The sequence below is a fragment of the Cupressus sempervirens genome, chromosome 4 (assembly GCF_028749045.1).
Source record: "Cupressus sempervirens isolate cs-2001-9-10 chromosome 4, ASM2874904v1, whole genome shotgun sequence".
NCBI classification, from domain to species: domain Eukaryota; kingdom Viridiplantae; phylum Streptophyta; class Pinopsida; order Cupressales; family Cupressaceae; genus Cupressus; species Cupressus sempervirens.
Genome location: NC_143121.1, coordinates 572,577,679 through 572,602,518, shown reverse-complemented (window position 1 = coordinate 572,602,518; position 24,840 = coordinate 572,577,679). Strand labels below are relative to the sequence as shown.

General features: G+C 33.0%; 1 protein-coding gene across 3 annotated transcripts in view; it reads left to right on the top strand.

Annotated features, from left to right (window-relative positions):
- The window catches only part of LOC149562491 (uncharacterized), a 206,540-nt gene extending 182,327 nt beyond the window's left edge, over window positions 1-24,213 (top strand). For 2 of the 3 annotated variants that reach the window (XM_089825980.1, XM_089825979.1), the window contains 2 exons: window positions 22,965-23,083; window positions 23,790-24,213. In XM_089825980.1, coding sequence (XP_089682106.1) covers window positions 22,965-23,083; window positions 23,790-23,828 — 158 coding nt within the window. In that variant the 3' untranslated portion in view covers window positions 23,829-24,213. The remainder of the gene's footprint in view (window positions 1-22,964; window positions 23,084-23,789) is intronic. The other variant, XR_016363954.1, reaches the window with a different exon arrangement.
- The last annotated feature ends 627 nt before the right edge of the window (window positions 24,214-24,840 follow it).

Below are 24,840 nucleotides of genomic sequence, written 5' to 3'. Positions count from 1 at the left end.
GAAATAAACCTAACCTTTTGCAATGTTTACTAAACTATTTTTTTAAAAGTTTAAATAATATCAAATAAGAATGCGGAAGCAGTATACACATACACATCAAGTACACATAAGAAATTAGAAATACAGTTTCCATTCCTTAAGAGTTCCTTCATTTTGAGTCACGTTAAGAAGTTTGTATTAATTAACTTGAGTCTCAAGTACATTGTCTCATGACAATAAAGAGATAACAAATACATCATCTCATAAACTATTGCATAAATATAACTAATACAATGAAATATATCTAATGAATAACATCTACTACACATGTCACAGGGTATGAGAGAATAAATACAAGTACATTAAAATACAAGATAGATGATAACATATATGCGTCAATCGAAAAGAAGTCTCCAAGATAGGAAGAAGAATGATAGTGGTACTATTACATCAAGGAGCACCCAACATCTATCAAACTGAGGGGGAACAAAATGGTAAGAAGTCACTACCTTCCGATTGCGCGGTCACCTAGTTAGGCTTCCACTCTCACCGTGTAAGGAAGATAATGAACAATCCGCCAAAAGATAGTCAAACTATAAAATAATCCTAGGCAAGGAATCCTAATGGCCAATTCTACCTCAATTCTACCTCAAGGGTAACACAAACTACTCAAGAAGAAAAGATAATCAAAATCGAAACGACACTCAATCCAATACCACCACACATTCCAAAGTCCACATATAGATACCAAGTATAAATCAAGTATCAAAAATAAAGAAATAGAACACTGAAAGAATAACCATTTCCAAACAGAGTGCCAAATGTCAAAAGCACAATAGTTGACAAATAACAACTATCATAAAAAAGAGTATATCCCCAATCAATAACTTCAACAACAAATACACCGCCAATGAATAACTGAAACTCGTCAATAAAAGTCAACCATCAATAATATAAGACATCCAACGAATATGTAATAACCCACAATAAAATCATCTAACAAGTACACCACTAGAGGCAAATATAAAAACTATGAAGGAGACTCAGGCTACATACTGAGAGTGTCATCACATGGTCAAACTATTTGAGTTACCCTGGTCTGGGGACCCTCAATGTGACACATGCGAAACTAGAATACCCACTCATGAAGACGAGAAAATCTAGTCATACCTCTCACTAGGTATCATCCCATTCCCATCCTTAGCCTATGCAAGCACTCAAGGCATGGGCGGGGCAAAATCTCTAACTTATCTTTTTAATATGTGTCTAAATATTTTAATTACTATGTTATCACTTATTACACAACTTACAATGAGTTACCGTTGTAGCCACTTTGGGCCTCGATCCCCATTGCAAGTCACTCCCACAGAAATGCACCTAGACAACCTTCCCAAAGCTCACAAACCATAATTGTGTGTCATACCACAAAAGCCATAATGATCAGATTTGGTTCCCTAATAGACAACCCGAAAGTAACATTGGTTCTCAAAATCCAAGTTCTCATAAATCTCATCAAAATAAATCTCAATTTGGATCATAAAATACATCATGACATCCAGTCAAATAAACATCATATAGAAATCTCAAAAACCTTTGGTGCACATCCTAGTTTGGCCAACTAAACAATCCACAAAGAAAACCATCACAAGAATAAACATCACAAGACCATAAAGAGAATATAAGAAAGCACAGTTTTTAAGCTATATGGTTTGATTATGTTAGTTTCTATGTTTAGATTGAGCCATAAGGATGTGTTAAACAAGAAGGTAGGAATATACATGTTAATGCAAATTGTTATGCTAATATACATATTTCAATAGATATGTATTTAAATGTCCAATCTATTTGTGCATATAAAACGTCATGCATATTATTAATTTAGATAATTTTAAATCATAAATGAATTAATAATTAATAACATCAATGTATATAATAAGATTAAATATTAATATCAATTCCATTTCTAGAATATTAATTTGACTTTTATTTAAGTCCAATATTAATATTTACTTTTCTTTTAATTCATCATGCAACTAGAGATAAAATTATAAATCTAATTAAATTATTTATAAATTTCTCTCATAAAGTTAAATAGTTATTAATTAGGTGATTACAAAGTGAACTCCACCATAACTTCACTTAAAATATAACATAATCACAAATATATATTTATTAACTTACCACTTGCATTAATAAATATAAAATCACTTATATGCAACTAAGAGTTTAACTAGGCTTAAAGAATCATTAACACAAACATCCACTTTATAACTAAATGAGTAATATTTATTTAATTTTTTAAATTAGTAAATAATTATTTTTTAATTTATAAATATTATTTTTCTAATTTTCGAAATTAATAAATAATTGTAACAATTTTTTTTCTTTTAATAAGTTCAAAAATTCAATTTTTCGGAATTAATAAATAATCATAAGAATTTATTATTTTATTTGTTTATTTTTAAATAAATAGTAAATTCAAAAATTACTTTATATTTTATAAAAGAATATAAGTATGCAATTTCTATTTTCACATGGCTAAGATCTTCTGAAACATGCAATCATAAATTTTATTAATTTTCTATCTTGAATGTATTTGTTTTTCAGAAAGATTCTCAACCAATAATTATGTTTCAATTTGAGGCAAATATATGTTTTGTTTGATGAATCTTTACAAGGGTTTACGAGGGTTTTTGTTGAAGTTTTTAGATAACTTTCTTTCAAAACCTTGCTGATAGTAATAATTGTTCTCTAAAATTTAATGTTGAATTTTCTCTAGTTGCTCGGATTTGGGGTTTCTTAAATTAATTTTTAGCAGCATGATTCTATAGTTTACACTTAACTGCGGTTTTCAAATAACGCATGAATCAATTTTATTTCTTAATTGCAAATTGAAATTCTCCTTCATATTTTATTTCATAAATTTCAACAAATAAATTTCAGCAATATGGCAGACTCGAGGTAGATAGGTATTCCAAAATAATTTCAACAAATGAGTTCTCAGACCCTACCTCAATTTAACAGCTGAAGTTCTTGACAATCTAGTGAATACATGCAAACCAAATACCCTTAAGCTTTCAATAATTCTTTAACTTCCATTTCCAAATTGCTCTCCCAAAAACCTGCGTGTAACTCTAAAATGACCAAAAAACCTCTAATAAAGAGCCCTGACCCTAGCTAGGGTTTCTAATTTTTTATTTAATAAAAAGCCACTTGCTTCTAATTAAATATTAAATAATTTAATTTATTAAATTTTTTCATGCACACTCAAAGCCTTTTTTATTTTAAAATATTATTTAATTTAATTAATCTTTTCATGCATATTTAACTCACTTTTTAATTAAAATATTCTTTTATTTTATTTTTCTCACTTTATTATTTAATGCAAGCATGTTAAAAGCAATTATTTATTATTTTAATCAATAAAGATAATTAAAGTTTATTATTTAAATGCAACCCTCTAATTTTAATCAATATTAATTAAATAATTATACTAAAACAATATTTAATATTTAAATTCTTTTATTTTAATTTTCTATATTATAACTTCAAAATAAATCTTTTAAATTAAGCATATATTCACATAATTCCCAAGAATTAAATATCTTCTTATTTAATATTTCCTTTTAAAAAAATTAAATAAATAATATTTAACAATTCAAATGTCAATGATTAAATCATAAATAAGCATTCTACCAAGCAAATCACATAGTCAAGCCACATGAGATGCATAAGGAAAATCAACCAAATCAAACATCAAACGACATACGCATAAAAACGGGTTTAAAAAAAGTAGACAGTCAGATATGAGTCCTTGCAAGACAAGTATTTCAGTTTTTGGCTAGGATCGTACCTAAACATTATCTCCCCATTCTTATGATTGAGTTATTGCAATAGGGCATGCTCATCTAACAATTTAGGGAAGCCGATGCCTAGTACCTGCAACTTGCATAAAAGACGTATGTATGCACATGTGCATATATATCTAAGCTAAACAGGAAATGGTGGGGAGTGGTACATTGTGTAAATCTTGACTAGCAGGTGACTATGACTCCCTCTCCTATCCACATCAGACACATCAAACAAAAATATAAAATAGACACACACACTATACACATGCAAGTATGGGGTAAGTACGATAAATAAATCATGAATACAAATAACATCAGATTTCACTATAACAAATCATCGTCATGAAGATACAGTAATCATCATTTAACGACATCACATGATATCATCAAGAAAACAATTACATTTACTAACTAAGAGTAATTTACGAAGGTAATCATAATCATTGAATAGACACATGAAAGTATCATTATTGCAAGTAAGTAAACATTACTATTTAGTATAATTAATTACCCTATATATCAAAGTATCATATTTTCAAATATCAATTAAAGGCTAACATGTCCACATAAGAGTATAATAGAACTTTATCAATAGTCTAAAATGATAGTAAATGAAAGGTATTACACAGAGACCTATTAACCCAACTCTAGATCCTAAATGAAGGAGGAGTTGATCAAGTTAAGAGATTCTAGCATCATTAAATCCATTAGGCATTCAACCTGGACTTCTAACCTAGTTCCACACAGAAAAAAGAATGGTGATATTAGATTATGCGTAGATTTTAGAAATTTAAACATCTCATCTCTAAAAGATAACTACGCTTTGCCTAATATGGAGGTTTTATTACAAAAGGTGATTGGAAATGAATTTTTGTCTATGATGGATGGATTTTCGGGGTACAACCAAGTTAAGTTCAAGGAGTCCGAATAATAAAACAACACTCACAACTCCCTAGGCACATACGTCTATGCTAGAATGTCGTTTGGGTTAACTAACTTATGGGCTACCTTTCAGAGAGCAATGGATGTTGCTTTCTAAGGTTTAATTGATTTCATTTTGATTGTGTATCAAGATGACCTCGCTGCTTACTCCAAGAAAGTTGAGGACCATTTTAGGCATCTAGAGAGAATTTTCATAAGGGCTCTTGAGTATGGACTCTCCCTTAATCCAAAAAAATGTCACTTTGGGGTCAGGGAAGGAAAAATCTTAGGGCACATTGTTACTAAAGATGTCATAAAACTAAATCCAAAAAGAGTGGCCACTATTAACAATGTTGGGTTTCAATGTTTTGCAACCGACATTTATGGGTAAAATCTAGTTGCAAAATAGGTAGACCAGCCACAACGTGTGAGACAGAGTCTCTCCTACCTTAAAGGGAAGGCTCCCCCTTCTCACCGTTCTTTGGATCAACTTAAGGTAAGTAAGAAGTTGGGAGATTTGAAAGGGTATTACCAATATTCTTTCCTCATAGCTTTCAGAAAAGAATCCACTTACCCGTGGAGCGAGTAATGGGCAGGATGAAATCTTGAACTACACTTCTATCTAGAGTTGGAAATGGTGATACTAATAAACTAACACTAACTCAAAGGCTAGCTAAAAGTGTACCAGTTTGGCTCTAAGTTCGGTCTTAATCTACGCTATAAGAATAACTTTTACTATTGGGGCACAAAGACTTCCAGAAGTAAAGAATTCTAACTATTTTGTGAATTAAGAAAGAGATACAAACTACAGTCAAAGGTCCTAGTCTATATATCTCCACAACTGCTCCCAGTCAAAGCTTCGATTTTGATTATTTTCTAACTCTTTATACTCAATTACCAAGAATGCAAAAACACGTGAGTCAAAGATAAGAAATGCAAATCATAGTCAAAGCTTCCAACTTGCACAAGTAACAATTGCACTCAATCAAAGTTCAGCTTCAATTGTTTCTTTGTATTTACTTTTCTTTCAAAATAACACTACACAATCAAAGTTATACTTGCACAATTTTTCCAGAGTTCTCTTGCATACAATAAAAGATGATTTTTACAATTAGAGGACACTCCTTTATATAGGCAAAGGTGTTGAGAAAAAAGAGGAAAAAGTGGGAGTAACTCAACCAACTTTGACTCGATCTAACCAACAAGAGAAATTATTTGATTACACGTCATGAGGACATGTAAATTGTATTACCTGTAATTACACATTTTGATGTAATACATCCTCTTCAATCTACAGACATGAAATAGAGAAGAAAGAAGACGGAAAAGAAGAGAAACAATCCTAAGGATTTTTTTTTGCAGTAGCTTGAACTTGATGATAACATCACACATTGTAGGAAAATTTGAAACCTTCATCGTCTTTGATATAGCTTCTATTCTCACACCATCGGCATATGCTGATTTCACAACTTTGCAATTTGCCACGAGAGAATCCTATAAGTGCTTTGATAAGGATTTGTACAAAGCAAACTTATTCATTGTATGAGAACCAAAATCTTTTGAATCTAAATCAGCATTAACTTTAACTGTATATTCTGAAGTTATTTCTGCAATTGCAACCAAATTATCATGCTCATCAAGAACTTGACATCTAATTTGTTCCAAGTTGCACATGATTCCAGTTTCTATTGCTTGACATCCCATTTGTTACAAGTTTTCTTAGTGTTTCTTCTTTATAGCCCATGAGTCTATGACATTTGTAGAACATTTCGCAAGACAGAACAATATCACATGTGACCATGACGTCCAAATCAGATTTGGCAATCTCATCCCAATCACTCAGAATTTCTTTCAAGGTAGTAGCTTCTTGACTCAAAGATGCAATCAAGTCATGCAACATTTCTTCAATCTCTTTAATACGTTCAAGAATTTTGACTGCATCTATGATGGCTTGAACTCCTCTAGAGACAACTTCTCCAAACCATGTTTTTGTCGCTTCCATGATCCACTTCTCTTGAGGTGTCCGAGATGTAGTGGCTATATGTTGCGAAGATAACTATTGAATAACCTCATTCGTGCGAGTAACTTACTGCTTGAACTGGTTCTTCTTCTCCCACAACTCGTGATTACTCTTTGATACATTAGCAAGTGCATAATGAGCATCTTGTAGACAATTCAACTGTGATTGCTTACCAAGTTTGATTTTGGTGAACTTGTAATCTGAACGGTTAAGTTCCTCAACTGGTTTGTCCACTAGTGGTTCAACAACCTCCGCAAATTTAGTTTTATCAGAATCAATTACGATCCTTGAAACGATCTTAACTTTCAAAAATTTAGACTTGGTTTTCTTAATAGGAAGATTGTCTGGGGCAGCACAACCTTCTTTCTCTTCATGGTAATTTTGCCCAACCAAGCAGGCAAACTAAAATCCTTATCTATTGATTTAGGAGTAGAAACAACCATCGACATTGATCCTGATTGTATTTTCGTGGTGACTACACAGGGTTCGGTTTGCACTATTGTAGCAAGAGGTGCCTGTTGAGAAGATCTCATGAATCCTTCAAAACCAGCTATTGAAGTATCAAGTTGGTAAACTTGACCTTCAGTGAATGTTAGGAAATCTTCAAACACCGGAAATATCCAAAAAATGGATTTTGGATTCTTTTGTAATGATATTTGTTGTGTGACAAGGTGATTTGATCATAGTAGTCCCAAATAGGAACTTGTAATTGATCCCCTTTGGTGGAGAGACTTGAGAAAGATCCCATGGATGTAGCTATATAAACCAGGTAGGAATTCATTTAGAATAGTGTTGAGGTTCCTTCATTAAGCAACTGCTCACAAATAGTAGTACTAATAAGTTCTCCCAGAAGATAGGTTCTTTGTTATCAAAGATTTAAAAAATGAATTTGTACATCCAAGGCTCGAAATCATTGGAATCTTTGAGACCGCTTATACTGCTGAGAAGAGTTATTAAGTCTTTGTATTATGAATGGAAGTTTGACTTGTGAATGGTTTTAGACCATCTTGAAAAATTGCTTCTTCTAACCTTTAACCAATATGCACTTACATATTTATGATAATCTGCCCTCTTTTCGTTCCACAACACTAAAGACATATCTTTAGACGAGTCCACACACTCTACATTTTGAGAAACTCTAAAATTTGTTCAATAACCTCTAGATCAAGGCTAATAATGACCTTTCCATCTGCATTCTTTATTGTCTTGGCCTTTGGATTGAAATTTCGTGCACAACCTAAAACAAACTCTGGTTCCAAGGCAGCTATAGGGAAAGTAGATACCAAATGAATATTACTCTTCTTGATGTGCTTCATTTGATGAGTTGAAGGAGATTCAACCCTTTGTAAGAAATCAGCCATGTCAACGTGCCCGATTTCTGTGTCAAAAACATTATCAAGAGGTGACAAAACTTGAGATGTAGTCGCATGAGCTAACTCTTTGTCAAATTGGTACTTCATCTATCCTTTGAATTTTGTGGATGAGGGCATTTCTTGTGCTACAAGTTGCCTACAACATGAAAATCCCAAAATTTGAACATGTCATCAAAGAGTATTGATTCCATAAAGACGTTGATTCTTGATCAACAACAAAGGCTTGGAGTATGGATTAAATATGTCGATGATCTAGTGTAATGATCTTGAGAGGAGATAGCACGCATATGAAAGGTTGAAATGCAACTTGGGAAGATGAAAACATGTGTAAAGGATGAGTCCTTATATAAATTTTCAAGGAGTAAATGTTAGGCACATGAGAATGCGTGCAAATGAATATTTTTGACTTTGAAAGAGTGACCTTTAGTCAAAAACGGGCTCTCAAGATGCAATTACATGTAAAGTGATTTAAATGTAAATGTGACATGCGATTGGGTTCGGAGGACAAAATGCGTGTAAGTAGGAATGAAGAATGACATTACATGTAAGCATGGATGGAGAGTGAGATTACATGTAATTGCATGTGAAGAATGAGATGCAAAGTGCTATGGCATGTAATGATGGATATGGAATGAAAAGATGCACTTGCATGAAATAATGGAAGGTGGAGTGAAGTGAAACGTGCTCAAGTTCATGGGAAAGAACTTGCAATTTCTTCCAAATGAAGAAAAATGAGAAAGCAAGCAAACAAACAACGAAAACAAGCACAAAAGAAACACGTACCTTTGGTTTTAGACTCAAACATGCCAAGAGGCAAGTTACTTTAAAGTGCAAATTCGAGTTTGGAGTTTGGGAAAAATTCAGTATAATGAAAATGAGAGTTTTCATCATATTTAAAGAAAAATGCACTTTTCATGACATATCTATGGACAAGTATGCAACATCAAGCTAAAATATGCAATAGAATAGCAAGATAAGCACAAATTAAAGAACAAGATTGAAAATGTACACTTGAAGATCAATGAGTCAAAATAAAAAGATTTGTAGATTTTGAAGACCAATTCTCCTCCAAATCTAGATTATCAAATGATAATATTGACTTCTTCAATCTTGCAAGTGATGATCATTAATGTGCAATGAATGGTCAAATTTGGCATGAGGATACCAAAAATGTGGTCAAAGATCACCAATGCATGGGTCATTTTTGGCAAAATGTCCAAGTATAACCCATTTTTGACAAAAACGTGGTCTCAATCTGCCCTTGCATGCAACATTTTCTACATTGGATGGTAAAAACGTGATCTCTAATGATATGATCTTGCAGCTAAAGGCAAAAACGACCTATATTAGAGCCAAAACGTGATCTCCAAACTCCAAATCTTAGCATTTTTTGGCAAAATGTAGATCCAAATGAGCATGAAATGAAACGCTTTTTATATGGATTTGGATGCCAAATGCATCAAAGTGCACGAGGATGCAAAAAATGCCTCTTGGGGAAGTGATTTCAAGACATTTCATGGAGAGATCTAGCCAAAATCACCAAAAGTGTGGTCTCAATGGGTAAGATCATGAATGTTTTACTCACGGAGACAAAAATGGGGACTTCAAATGCAAATCCATATAATGATAAACCCAAATGCACTCTAAGGGAGTGATTGCATGTTTTAAATTACACGTCTTTTCCCTTTTCCATGCCAAACACATTCTTGAGGAGTATTTGCATGTTTTAAAATATGCATTTGGTCAAAAACACTCTTGGAGTGCTATTACACATTTTAAAAACATGCAAATGACTTGCCCATTTAAGCACATTCTAAGAGTGCCATTACACATTTTAAAAACATGCCATATGCCTTTAAGGTGCAAAACACACTCTTAGAGGAGCATTGCATACTTTAAAATATGCATTTGATAAGTCATTTAGTGCAAAAGGCGCTCTAGGAGGGTGATTGCACATTTGAATAACTTGAATATGCATTGCTCATTCCAGAAGGCTTATTGCACATTTTAAGTTAAAGGCAGTTCAAAACGCATTCTTTAGGAGCCTTTGCATATTTTACATGCAAATGGGTTAAAAGACATGTTTGCACAACTTAAGTGATCAATTAAGCACATGTTTAATTAGTTTTTGAAGAAATATTACTTAATTGGGTTAGAAATAATATTTACACTATATAGTTTAATATATAATGTGCAAACATCATTAAAAAAGTAATATTTACTAAGATGTTTTGAATTAAAGCTCAAATATCTTAAATCAAACTATATAGTGAAAATTTAAAAAGCATCTCAACCTGAAAACATAACATAAAGTGCAATGTACTCACTTAAGTGACAAATTTAAGTGATAAAGTAACTTAAAAATATAACCTAAAATGGATTTATGTTATAGTTTTCAAAAAGTGAATGTCAACTTTAAAATATAAGATAATATTTTAAATCGTGCAGTTGCACTTGGAGAGCCCACCTTTTGGGCACTAAAATGGTCATATCTTTTGATTGCTAACTCCGATTAAGCCCTAAAATAGATCGAATTGAAGGGAAAACTAAAAGCAATGATTTGAGGAAAAAAAGGACCAAAAGCTAACAAACACACTCAAAAAATGAAAAAAGGACAATGAAGGCTTCAAAAATCAAGCGTAGGCTCAACTAATAGAAAAACTAAAAAGACTTGACGAAAACTTTTAGTAAAAGGATCCATTATAACAATTAGAGTCAATTGATTGATCAATGTTTTCCAATTAAATAATGAACTAACTTTGAGAAATGCAAAACTAAGTTGAAAAAGTTTAGTGCTATTACCTGCATATTGTGGTGACAAAATGCAAGATAATAGACAATATTCAAATACCTAAAACAATAAGGGCATCCAATTATTTTTTGGATAGATCAATTTTGTAAGAAGGGTTGTATCCAATTTCATTGAAATCATTAAGCCAATAGCTAAGATGTTGAAAAAAGGGGCTAAGATATCATGGAACAACGAAGCCATATACGCTTTTGGAGCAATTAAAAAGGCAATAAAAGAAGCTTCAGTTCTTAAATCACCTGATTTTAAGAAACCCTTTCAAATCTTTTCCTTCGCATCTTATTACACTATAGCGTTTGTGATGTTACAAAAGAATGAGGAAGATCATGAACAACCCGTCGCTTTCTTTAGCAAAAGCTCGCAAGTTGTTGAGCTTAACTATGACATCAATGAAAAACATACTTATGCCTTGTAAAAGCAATTAAATCTTTTCGGCTCTCCTTGGTTGGAGCCAAAATCATTGCTTATGTGCTTAATACAGCTATCAAAGATATCTTTAGACAATCTAAGACTACCGGAAGAAGATGTAGGTGGATAAACTAGATTCAAGATTCAACATAGATATTGATATTACAAAATTAGTCTGAAGACAAGGATTAGCTAAATTTATGGTAGAATCAAATTTGGAAGCTGTGTAAGTCAACCAAATTAATCTTGACCGAAAGGTGTCCTTAGTATAGTGATATTATCTACTATCTAAGGCATATGAAATGTAGTGATAATCTAAATGATAACCAAAAAAGGACCACTAAGTTGCAAGCCATGAAATATGTATTGATTCAAGGCGACTTATCTTGGAAAAATCAAGAGGGTGTTTTACTTTTTTGTTTAGACATTGATCAATCTGAAGTTATTCTAAAAGAAATGCACGAGGGAGTTTGTGGTGGTCACTTTTCAGCAAAAACTACAGCATATACAATTTTACTTGCAAGCTACTACTGGCTAGAACTCTTTAAGCATTTCCATGCGCATGTTAGAAAATGTGAAGTGTGCTAGAAGTTTTCTGGGAAGTTAAAATATGATGGTGCCCTCCCCCTAAGAACTGTGCAAGCAGAGGAGCCTTTTCAAGTGTGGGGGATTGATTTCATTGGAGAGATCAGCAATAAGTCGGGTGGTGGTCATAGCTGGATATTGGTAGCAACTAATTACTTTACCAAATTGGTGGAAGCCATACCCACTCAACAATCCAGAAGAAAAGTAGTGATCAAGTTTCTCATAGAGAATATCTTGACTAGGTTTGGGGTCCCGCGAAAGATTATCATAGATAATGGTATGCATTTTTTATCTAATGAATTTTCTGATTTTTGTAGGAAGTATGGCATAATTGTGTCTTATTCATCTCCTTATCAACCGTAGGGAAACGGACAAGCCGAACCCAACAACAAGAATATCTTGAAGATTATTATAAGGATTTTGGATAACAATAAGCATGCTTGGGATTCTAAATTGAACTTAGCACTATGGGCTGATAGAATTACAGTTAAAAAATCTACTGGTTTCTCTCCTTTCAACCTTGTTTATAGCAAGGAGGCAAGACTAGGAGGTGCACACAAGAACATATCAAGAAGCAGTGGTAGGTAAAGCTTCTCCATGACAAAAGAACTTAGAACAGATCCTTCAAGGTAGGTGATTAGGTTTTAAAATCAAATGCTAGGGATGAAGATAAAGGTAAACATGGTAAGTTTGAGGCCGTATGGTTTGGACCATTCATTATCTTAGAAAACGAAGGGCAATACTCTTAATTTTTGAAGGACACGAATGAACGTGTGCAAGAGTTTCCTTTTCATGGACAATAGTTGAAGTCATTCTTCCAATAAAGGCATTCATGGAGTTTTCTTTCCTTCTTCCATTTTTCTTTTTCATATTTATTTGAAATTTCTTTGATATTTTGCATGGACTAACTGTTGTTTTTGTTTTGATTGGTTTGAAGGTATGCTTCATCTAGAGACAATTGGAATCTCATCATGCCTGCAAGGGGCATATGTCCCCAACAAGAGCCATTGATGGAGCCTGAACTTTGGGCCTCTTTGTGTTCCTTCTCCCGTCAAATTTTATTTGACATAGAATCAACAACATGATTGCAAATGGTGGTTCAAGATAAAGACGCATTAGTGGAGGTAGAAGAAGGATCTAAAGAAGAGTCTTTGTATTTCTTGGCAAAGTATGTGCTCAAGGGATGTGTGGTGTTGTCGACAGTCTATGGCCATATTTGTTCTCCTTCCACACTAGATATAATTTTGGGCAAGAAGTCTATATTGAAGCTAGTAGTTTTCAGTAATAATGGTATTGTACAATCAGTTTATAAGAAAACAATATTTGGCACCATTAAGATCTGTGTTTCCATGAAATGAGCAACACCATGTACCTTAGGCATAGACATGTGGGAAAAGGTTTCTCAGATATGCTCTTAGATTCTGCGGCACACATCTACTTGTCCCTTCCTGGAAATATGTAGTGAGAGTTGGGTTGGTTGCTAACTGTAGAATGCAGGGGTTGTGTTGTTTATGTTGGGTCCATATCACTAACAAATACATTAGGCATTTCTATTAGTAGACTACATGCAACCAACCCCTATTCTGAAAGCACCCGATAATAAGAAGCATCACAATTTCATCAATTTATGCTCTGAAGATGAATTATGATCTTTATAATAAAATTCGTTGCTTGGATTGTGAAGATAATAAGCCATATTTTTACGATTTGGAGGCTCATTTTGGAATCCGAGGGGGATCAAATTGAAATAATTACTAGTGGCTACGGATGTTAGCAAAACAATGAGCAATTAAGAAGCCACTGAAATCAAATCCTCAGCATGAAGTTGCAAGCCTATTTTTCCATCATATTTGCTTCTCCATCATGGCATAGAAAAACTTGCGATCAAAAGAACAATTCAGTATTGTAGAATGTGTTAGTTAAATAGTTTGATATCATATGGAAAAAGAATTATTTGTAGACGTTCAAGCACCCCGTGGTTAAAGCTTCTGGCAAGCAATCACTCAATCAAATTGACTGAAGGATGTTCATAGCCAATGTCTTCATGACACCAAACAATCAAACAAACACAGTCATCAACGAAGGTTGTGAATAAAGCATATATCGTCGAGATTCTCGATTGCCTAGGAAATAGCAGATATGCGATGTGTTTCTTTTGGAGTTGGACTCCACGTTCGTTGGTGGCAAATAGGAGCATAGATGTTATTTTAGAAATCCGATATAACTAAAATCAATTTGTGATTATTCGGTTTAGGATTCTCCTGGATAATATGTCTCTCATATTACAATCGAAATGATGAAGGTTTTGAGGCCATGAATATGCAATAGTGGAGATTTCAGTGCCCATTTCTCATAGAGCCGCTTGAGAAAGGGATTTTACAATCTGCTACTAATAACTATTTAGTAATTCATATCTAATGATATCTTGTATTTGATTGCAGGTTCCAGAATCCCCATAAAAAAGACTAAAAAGGGGGATCGATTCCAATAGGGTGAAGAAAAACGATTGATAATTTAGCAACTTTGGAAGTGTTCCAATGATGAGGAGGCATCTACCCATATTGATTCTCTAAATTCACGGCACTTCCATCACTATCTTGGAACCTGTCAGGCAAATACATGCACAACAATAGCTTCTGTAATTTCACGGGCTCTATACATTCTGGCTAGAAAGGGTTTAGGTAGTAAAGGCAATGAAGTTCCCGATGGAAAGGACAAATATATCACAAGCAGGTCGGCTTGTGAAATGATCACACAGAAGAATGTTGCACACTTATTTATTTGATTATTCCTCTTTTTGAATAATTAATTGCTTTCTCAAAGAGCTCAACTGCCAACCTGAAATAATTGCATATTAAGTAATTAGGATTACATTTAGTAGATGAGTGATTGTAATATGAAGCGGTGTATTGCTCTAGATTCAAGCTTGAAAACCTTTTTGAACATATATAAATAAGAAATGTAAAAGAAGACAAAATACATATACAATTCCTACAAATTTATGCATACAAAAATTATATGTGCACTTTTCATAAATGATTCTTTCATTGACAAAGATTGAATGCTGGACAAAGCTTGTGGATATTGGATCATTGAGTAAATTTCTATATTCGATTAGTCCTCTTTTTGAATAATTAATTGTCTTCTCAAAGAGCTCAACCACCAACTTCAAACAATTGCGTATTAAGTAATTAGGATTACAATTAGTAGATGAGCGGTTGTAATCTGAAGCGATGCATTGCTTCAAATTCAAGGTTGAAAACCTTTTCAAACATATATAAATAAGAAATGTAAAGGAAGACACAATACATATACAATTGCTACGAAACTTGCATACAAAAACTATATAGGCACTCTTGATATATGATTCTTTCATTGGCAAAGACTGAATGTTGAACAAATCTTGTGGATATTGGATCATTGCGTAAATATTTATATGCAATTTTGGGATCGAATTACAGTGGATTGATCATCATTAATGAGTTTCTTCATTGCATTTTAAATTTTGGCATGACCCATAAGCATATTTATTTTATTTATTTGCACAAAGCTTTAGAGTCGAAAATAGTATATAGTTTTGTCCTTTATAAATATTTTAAAATTTTTTGTAAACAATTTAAATATCAAATAAGTGGATAAGATCATTTATAGCATTTTAAAATCGATTATCATAGATATAGTTAAATATTTAATTGTTTCTGTATCTATGTCTAGTTTGTCTCCATACCTTGGGAGTTAAAGCACAATCTAGACTAGTTTTAAATTGTATATATATATTTGATCCGTCTCGTCTTGATTACTAAATTGTTTATAGTTGAAGTGCATAGAATTTTCTAAAGTTGTACATTATAAACTTGTAATACTAAGTCTATTGCCCTTTAAATTTTGGCACTGGTCTTTATATTACTTGTCATTTATAGTCTATATGCTGGCAATTATTTCATATCTTTCCTTTGAAAAATTAGTATATTTATTTATTTCAATAATTTATAATTATTATTTATTTTAAATACTTTCACATTCATATAATCATTTATTTTGTTTTCAATTTAGAATCTACAAGTTTGAAGTACTTACATTTTGAAGTCATCATTGAAGTTGCAAAGTTGGCATTATTTCAACAATTTTTCCATTTTTGTGCAAATTTAAAGCTTTTTATATTTCTTTCCATCTAGGAAACTTTTGTTGCATTCATATTCAAATTGATCTACTATAAGTATCTTGGATCTAAGTATTTTGTTCAGGATCAGGTTCACTCGCCTTGGCCTTGCATATCCAAAATTGTAGAAGATCAAATTGATTGATCTTGTCACATTGGCCATAACCGATTGGATATCCTAGCATCGAGTTGGCAAGATTCATAAGATTCCAATTTGTGGTTTGGGAACCAACAGGATATTCGTGTAGGAAAAGAAGAATGGTACATTAGGTATGCTAGAGAGGAATTGTTTAGGACTCGATCTTATCACAATGATCCAAAGTGATCTTGGGTCTAGGATTTTTAGTTGTATGTGGATCATGCTAGATGATGTGAGTTTGTTGGAGCAAGATATCTTCTATGATTGACATCGTGGAAGAAGGGTATCCTTCCATGACTGAGGGAGCAACTAGAGGATTTTCTTCAATTGACTTCTAAAGATCTTGATCATATTGGTTCAAAGGGAGTGGACGAAGTCGAGATGGCTTCTTTAGTGACTGGGAAATTGTAGAAAACCTTTTAAAACATATATAAATAAGAAATGTAAGGGAAGACACGATACATATACAGTTCCTACGAATTTTTGCATACAAAAGCTATATAGCACTCTTGATATATGATTCTTTCATTGGCAAAGATTGAATATTGAACAAAGCTTGTGGATATTGATTATTGCATAAATATGTATATACGATTTTGGGATTGAATTGTAGTGGATCGATCATCATTCATGAGTTTCTTCATTGCATTTTCATTTCTGGCATAACCAATAAGCATATTTATTTTATATAATTGTACAAAGCTTTAGAGTCGAAAATATTATATAGTTTTGTCCTTCATAAATATTTTTAAAAAATTTGTAAACAATTTAAATATCAGATAAATGGATAGAATCATTTATAACATTTTAAACTCGATTATCATAGATATAGTGAAATATTGAATTGTTTTCGTATGTGTCTAGTTTGTGTCCATACCTTGGGAGTTAAAGCACAATCTAGACTAGTTTTAAATTGCATATATATATTTGATCCGTCTCATCTTGATTATTAAATTGTTTATAGTTGAAGTGCCTAGAATTTTATAAAGTTGTACATTATAAACTTGTAATACTGAGTCTATTGCCCTTTAAATTTTGGCACTGGTCTTTATATTACTTGTGATTCATAGTCTATACAGTGGCAATTATTTCATATCTTTCCTTTGAAAAATTAGTATATTCATTTATTTCAATAATTCATAATTATTATTTATTTTAAATCCTCTCACATTCATATAATCATTTATTTTGTTTTCAATTTAAAATCTACAAGTTTGAAGTACTTACATTTTGAAATCATCATTGAAGTTGCGAAGTTGGCATTCTTTCAACAATTTTCACATTTTTGTGTAAATTGAAAGTTATCTATATTTCTTGCCATCTGGGAAACTTTTGTTGCATTCATATTCAAACTAATCTCCTTTAAGTATCTTGGATCTAAGTATTCTATTTAGGATCAGGTGCACCCGCCTTGCCCTTGCAGAGCCAAAAGTGCAGAAGATCAAACTGATTGATCTTGTCATGTTGGCCATAACCAATTGGATATCTGAGCATCGAGTTGGCAAGATTCATAAGATTCGAATTTGTGGTTTTGGGAACCAACAAGATGCTCGTGTAGGAAAAGAAGAATGGTGCATTAGGTATGCTAAAGAGGAATTTTGCAGGACTTGATCTTATCACAATAGCTCCAAAGTGGTCTTGGATCTAGGATTTTTAGTTCTATGTGGATCATGCTAGATGATGTGAGTCTCTACTGGAGCAAGCTATCTTCTATGATTCAAATATTTTCTAAACACATCAACACATTTCCAAGCTTGGACAGATAAAAGAAATAAGGCACAAAGGTATATTCTTCCTTTTATAAGAAAAAAAACACATTGCAATCTCAAAAGACGAGGTTTTTTTGTTAATAGTTTATAGCTTTGGTGGGGTGATCTTGTATCCCCTGGGCCTTTTTTGTGAATATGTAACTTTAGTAGTTTAATTAATAGAAAAGGGGCTATTCGTCAAAAAAGAAAAGTTATTTGTTTATTCCAGAACTTCAGCATAAGGAATGCATGATACATGCTCATTTCTGAATGGGGAAGTGACTTCTACACCCAATGTGGTAAGCAGAGGACCAGGCTGTGACATCTACAACCAACATGGGAAGACATGAGCAAAGAGAAATCTGATGTGATCATCTAAACGCATGCTAGAAGCTCTAAGATCACTTGGTGATGCTGACATGAGGAGGATTAAATAGGGTTTGAACCATTATTTTGAGGAGGATGGCCTAGAAAGACAACAAGCAGCATTATCTTCTAGGTACCTCTTGCTGCTATTTTTCTATTGCAGGAAAACGACCTCCAGATATGTCTGAAGGAAATTCCCAAATCCTTACTTGTTCTTGAATTTGTTTTTCATATAGAGATTGGTTAAAAATTCTCTTGGAAGAAATAGAGATGAATTTGAGGGTCCTTATCTATTATTTATGAAATTTTGTTTTGGAATAATGAAAGAATAGAAACTATAAAAAAACTGCATGAAGGTTTTGCAGCTGCACTTAAATTCAAAATGAAAGGGTTATCTGATTTTATGATAGCATTGAGGAATGAGGGGTATGATGTAGAATTAAAATAATATGAAGGCTTATTTACAACACTTATTCTGAAGAAACAAAAGCATTCATGAAATTCTGGAAAATATCTTGAATGTTACAAAGCATTATAAAGTATTTCTCTCTGTGAAAACTAAGCTGGAATATGGTTCTGAGACATCCAAAACTGGAAAAAATATTACCTTCATTATCCACCTTTCAGATTTTTTTTTTTTTTAGGGGCTAAGACAATCATGGTTCTTATTTTTATGGAGGAAAACATAACTCAACTAGGAGGGGAATAATTGGGCTAGGTCAATGCACATATGTATATATACCTATATACGCCTATATGGATATATGTACTCATATAATTGCTTACAGCTCTATTCTGAATGTTTCAAAATATAAAGCTTCTGTTTTTAAAGGAAATTAAAGTTCATAAACAAATAATTACATTACGAAACCATGTCCTCATTCTAAATCTGGAAGATGCCTCTATACTTCCGTTTATAAATTTGACTTATTACTCGTCCCTGAAGAAGTCGTCACAACCTTGTTGTACCACTCTTACTTTAATGGATGTTTTGTATTAAATGATTGTCCAATAATTGAAGCACTTTTCATACTACATTACTATTCTAGAATCTTTTGCTTTCTATTATGGCTGTTCCCAAACAACCTTGATCTTCGTAGAGCTGCCCAAATGGCACCGTTCGGCAGTCCAAGAAAACTAGTCTAGTACCATTCATAATTCACTGCCCTAATTTGGGTTGTTTTCCCCTTGTTATACTATAAAAATTCTGAAGATGTTCATTTTTATTAGTGCTGATAAAACAAATGGAACAGACTCGTTCTTAGATGTCTAACTTAAAATCTGCACAGCACTCTCGCATCAAGAAATTTGGATTCTCTTGCTCAAGGAGAGTTATCTTATTAGGTTTAACCTTCATGTTTTCTCACAGTCACTTACCTTATCCAGAATACGAGGGATGTTTCAGCTAATAACTCACACTGAACTCTGTCAAAAATCTTGTGAGAATTTAGGAAAAACAGGTTCTGTAACAATCAGGGGTGACGAAGTAGAATGTGTGTAGGTAAACTTTGCACATGTTTTGACTTAATTGTTCAATACGTACTATTAATGGTTATAGTGGGAACCTCAGGAATGCCACCCAATTCACCTGAGTGGGTGTATGATGGTGAAGAACTACTAGGAACAGATAATATTCCGAAAGGGTTCTGTCTCCACAACAGTTACATCAAACAAATTAGAAAACAAAACTCCATATCAGTAGTGAGAACGGTCCAAGGGCCTGGATTCCGTGGATATGAGTATGTTGAACATATTTATGTGGTATTTATTCATTCATCATCACACTCTAAATTCCTAATTTACTAAACACAGTAAACGGATGATTCTCAAGAGGTACCCATACTTGACTAGATGCCCAAAAACCAAGAGGGGGTATAGGGCTTAGAGATACCCTCAGTCATACTCTTGTGAAAAGTTTGGAGTGGCGAGAAAATACTAGTTTTTCGCGCCAAAATCTCGGCTGAGAAGTTGGCGATATATCGCTGAGAAGTGGCATACTTCTCTCGAGAAGTAGAAAAAATCTCACGAGGAGCCCAACGAGATATCTTTTGGTGGCCCATTTAAAAATTTGCAGCCTTTGGAGGAGAGGAGAAGGGTTTGGTGGAGAGAAATAGTCATTGGAAGCCTTCTAGATTTATTGCAAGTGGATTTGAAGTGGATTCAAAGAGATTTTTGAAGAAATTCAAAAGAGGGTGGATTTGCACCGAGATTGGATGACATTCAGGAGGAGGGTAGTGAGAGTGAGGACACTGAGAATGAGGATATAGAAGATGAGGAGTCATTGCTAGCATCAAGAACAGCTACATCTAGGATGGATATTGAGACACAAGTACAATCACAACCACAGTGGACTGCTAGGGCCAGATCCCTGCCCATTTCCATAGTTTTTACTAGAGCTACTGGGAAGGGGAAGAGGAAGATGTAGACTAATTTTATATTGTACTTGACATTTGTATTTGTTTATCTTTTTACAATGACAATTTTCTATTTTTAGTTTGCTTCAGAATTGAGCTTTTAAGTATGGCTGCTGGCCATTGACGTTCCACATGAGGATGAGATTTTGTTATGTATTGCATTTATATAATATCTAGATCAAGTTGTTTGGTTTGTTTACTCATTTACTGACTCATTAGATGCATCTCCTTATTGAATTTTGCAAAAAAATGCATTTTAAATTAAATTTAAGTCATTTTTTAAATTCTTGATATTTTCCCAAGAAGTTATTGATTTATCTCCGATATTTGCCGAGAAATGTTTTTTTTGCCTCGCCAATAAGTGACAGAGAATGAGATTTTGATCTATGCTCTCAGTAGTCTGTAACTAGCCGTGAGCCCCAAAGTCCAAGTAAGGGTGTAAGTCACTCTAGGCTCAGATGGTCCCGAAGAGCTAAGTCACAAGGTTCGAGTTCGAATTCGAATGCGACAACCATGAAGTTCGAATGAAGTTCGTGAGGTCAAAAAAAATCGGAAAAATTCGACATAAAATTCGCCCCATATATATATATATATATATATAGTTATAGTTATAGTAATTATAGTAAATTTATGAATAATAATAGCTGAACATACAAAATATTAATATCTAATAAAATACATAAACAAAATATACATGAAACATTAATGTTTTCCTAATAAAAAGATTTAAAAAAAATATTTTGCTATTGATAAAAGAAAAATATTAATATTTTACTTAAAAAATACATAACCAAAAATATATATTAAATATTAATGTTTTTCTAATATAAATATATATATATTTTACTATTGATAAAGAAATAAAAAACACATACATAATGATAATATTAACAATATAACCTACATTATAATAGCAATATAAACAAAATTATTAGCCGATAGGAAACATCAAATGAAATAAAAAGTTCAGAAATGACGACGGGGGATTGTTCATCGCTGCTGAAGATCCAAAACCTGGGAAAAAATATTCGTTTAAGTCCAAATAAGACGGAAGAGTAATCGCAGAGTACAGTCAATGGCGGGTTCAGGAGGAAATCTGTGAAAACACCCTCTTTCCTGTCTGTGCGTCGGCTAAAACCCTCGCTCTTTCCCGTTCACATGCCAGACAAAGCAGCCGACAGTGAGAAAATTTAAAGTAGACCAAATACAGTGGTTTTAACACGAATTTGTTACGAATTTTATCGAACTTTTTTGAACCCCTAAATATGCGACGGATTTCGAACTTCATCATTGAAGTTCGCCGAACCCTGTGACTTAGCCGAAGAGTGTAAGTCTTTGATCATAACATTAATTATTTCTTGTCCTTTTGTATTCCATTCTGGATGGATGGATTAGCTGTTACATTATTCCCTATCCCATATGGATAGGGGTCGAGTCCAAATGACCCCTTGTGGTTGATTTTTTTCTTATCTGTTATTTTAATTTTTAGGACAGGATGGTCCTCAGTGGTATCAAAGCTTTTGGTTTAGACACTTGGCCTGAAGGCCTACTATATAGTATATGATTGTGTGAGAAATAAATATAATGGATAAATTATATATGATGGACAAATATGATGGACAAATATAATGGACAAATTATATATGTGAGAAACAAAATTTGGCAACTTAGAACTAAAAATTAAAATCTCTTACAGAAACATTTATTTTTTGCAAAATTTAATTACAAAATTTATTAAATTAAAAATTGACATCTTGCAAGAAAAAATGCATGGTTATATAGAGAAAACAGCATGTGAAAAACATATTGTAACCAACGTTTTACCTGTGTCGACGTTTTTAACCATGGCTTTTTGTGTCTATAAAAACACGATTTAAACTTGTGAGTACTCACCAAACAAAAAGAATAGAGAGTACTCAACAACTCAGGCAATACTAGGAGAGGTTGCAAACTATGCCATTAGTTATCCTTTCATTGGTTTGGCTCTAAGCTACATTTGTTAGCTCCTATGGATCTTTTGTACGCTAGTTTTTTTCGTACACCTCAAAGGCTCAAACATACTTATCTACAAATCCTAATGACATACAATGACCACTTTTCGACAGTAATGTGATTGCTTTTTTTCTTTTCCATCTAATAAGTTAAAACTTATTTTTAGCAGGCTCTATCTAATGATGTTGATGTGTGGTCAGGAGTACAGGTATACCGGCAGTTCTACAGTGAAGAGAAAGAAAAAACTGGTGGTGTTTTAGCCATTGTCGTTGTTAGAGCAACTCTGCAGCCCTATATTATTATATCTGATATGCTCAGAGTAAGTAGGAATTTTTCCCTCCTTTTGGTTTGTTGAGAGACCTAGCATGCTTTAGAAAGCCACTTGTCATTCTTTAAATATATTTGCGAAGAGTTGGCAAATAAATGGAAACCAAGTGTGTTAGCAGGAAGAAGAGTCTCAAAGTACTGATTACAAAGAAATAATAAAATGAAGACACATGGCCTTCTAAAACATTCTCTTTCAATTTGTTTTGAGTATTTGATAAAATATATAAGGAATCATCTTATCTAAATTTTCTAGACCCGAATCTGAACTGATGACATCTGTTTTTCACTTGTACTTTGTAATTATAGAGATGGCAACATCTGAAATGTGAGACTTGACTTTTCTCAATCGGGTTCTTTTCTTGAATGTGTACGATAAATCAACTTAGGCATTTCCATTGGTAAATTTTTAAGTTAAATAACATTTCCAATATGGTCTGCCAATCGTTTCCCCACTAAAGCTAGGCAAAACAGTGTTCCATTACAATAAGGGGTTGCTGCACATTTTTTGTGGTCAAATACAGATGAGAATCCTCTCATTTTGTGTGGTATTCATAAGTTATGTCTTTGACACTTCTTTCTTCCGTTATTTATTGTAGATCATCCTCTGATCCTACTAGCCTGGTAGATATTTATTCACTGTTACATTCAGTTATCTCATTTTTCATTAATCCAAACATCACGTGCTTGACTTCTCACAGGAGTTGAATGTGGAAGGAGTCCGTGTCCTCTTGGGATAAATCTCTACTTCTGGGACCATTCCTGATGCAGTCCCACCTCCCAGATCTGCTCTAATGTCATCTTCCTCATCTCTCAACAGAGAAAGTGAAAGATATAAGTCCTGACATGTATCCTGTATTATTCTCTTCCAGGTTTTAATATATTAAGATAGATTCCATTGAGTGCATATGGAAGTTTTTATCATAAAGACTAGTTTCATGTAGTATAAATGATGTAGATGAAACTTTGAGCACAAGCCTGTGGTTTTCATTAAGTTATGGTGCAAAATGAATAATGATTCAGCAAATTCTGTCTGTTGAATTCCTTTTCAGCTGCAATTTGTTAATTTAACAATTCGCTGGTGGAAATTGGAAATGATAACTAGCAGAAGTGGAATTGTTCAAATCTAGCAGGCAATTTTGCTTATTGTTGTTTGGAAAAAAATCTGTTTTAAAAAGATTATATACTTTTTATTGTCTTCTTTTTCTGACTAAAAATGTTTAAATTGAATCACATAACATAGATATAATCAAATCCCATTCATGGAATAAATAAAAATATAATATTTCTTGTAGTGTCCTCTTCACAAGCATATGCCTCAATCAGGATCCCTTAGCCTGTTTCGTTTCTCATAGGCTAATTGGGAGGAAAAATGGTAATACTTAATGATTTAAGTTGTCTAAAGCGTAGTTTAGTTTTACAAACTCGAACTCATAGAGTACTTGACAAGCTCAAAATAATTAAATCGTAGAAAACTCGACAACTTAGAAAGAACCAAAAATTAAAAGCTCTTACAGAAACATTTCTTTTTTGTAAAATTCAAATACAAAATATGGTAAATTAAAAATTGACATCTTTCAAGAAACAATGCATGGTTTTATAGAGAAAACATGTGAAAAACACATTTTTGCTAGCGTTTTATCTGCATTGACATTTTTACCCATGACTTTTTGCATCTATAAAAATGCAAGAGATAAACTTGTGAGCACTTGCCTAACAAATAAAACAAAGAGTACTCGGCAACTCAGAGAG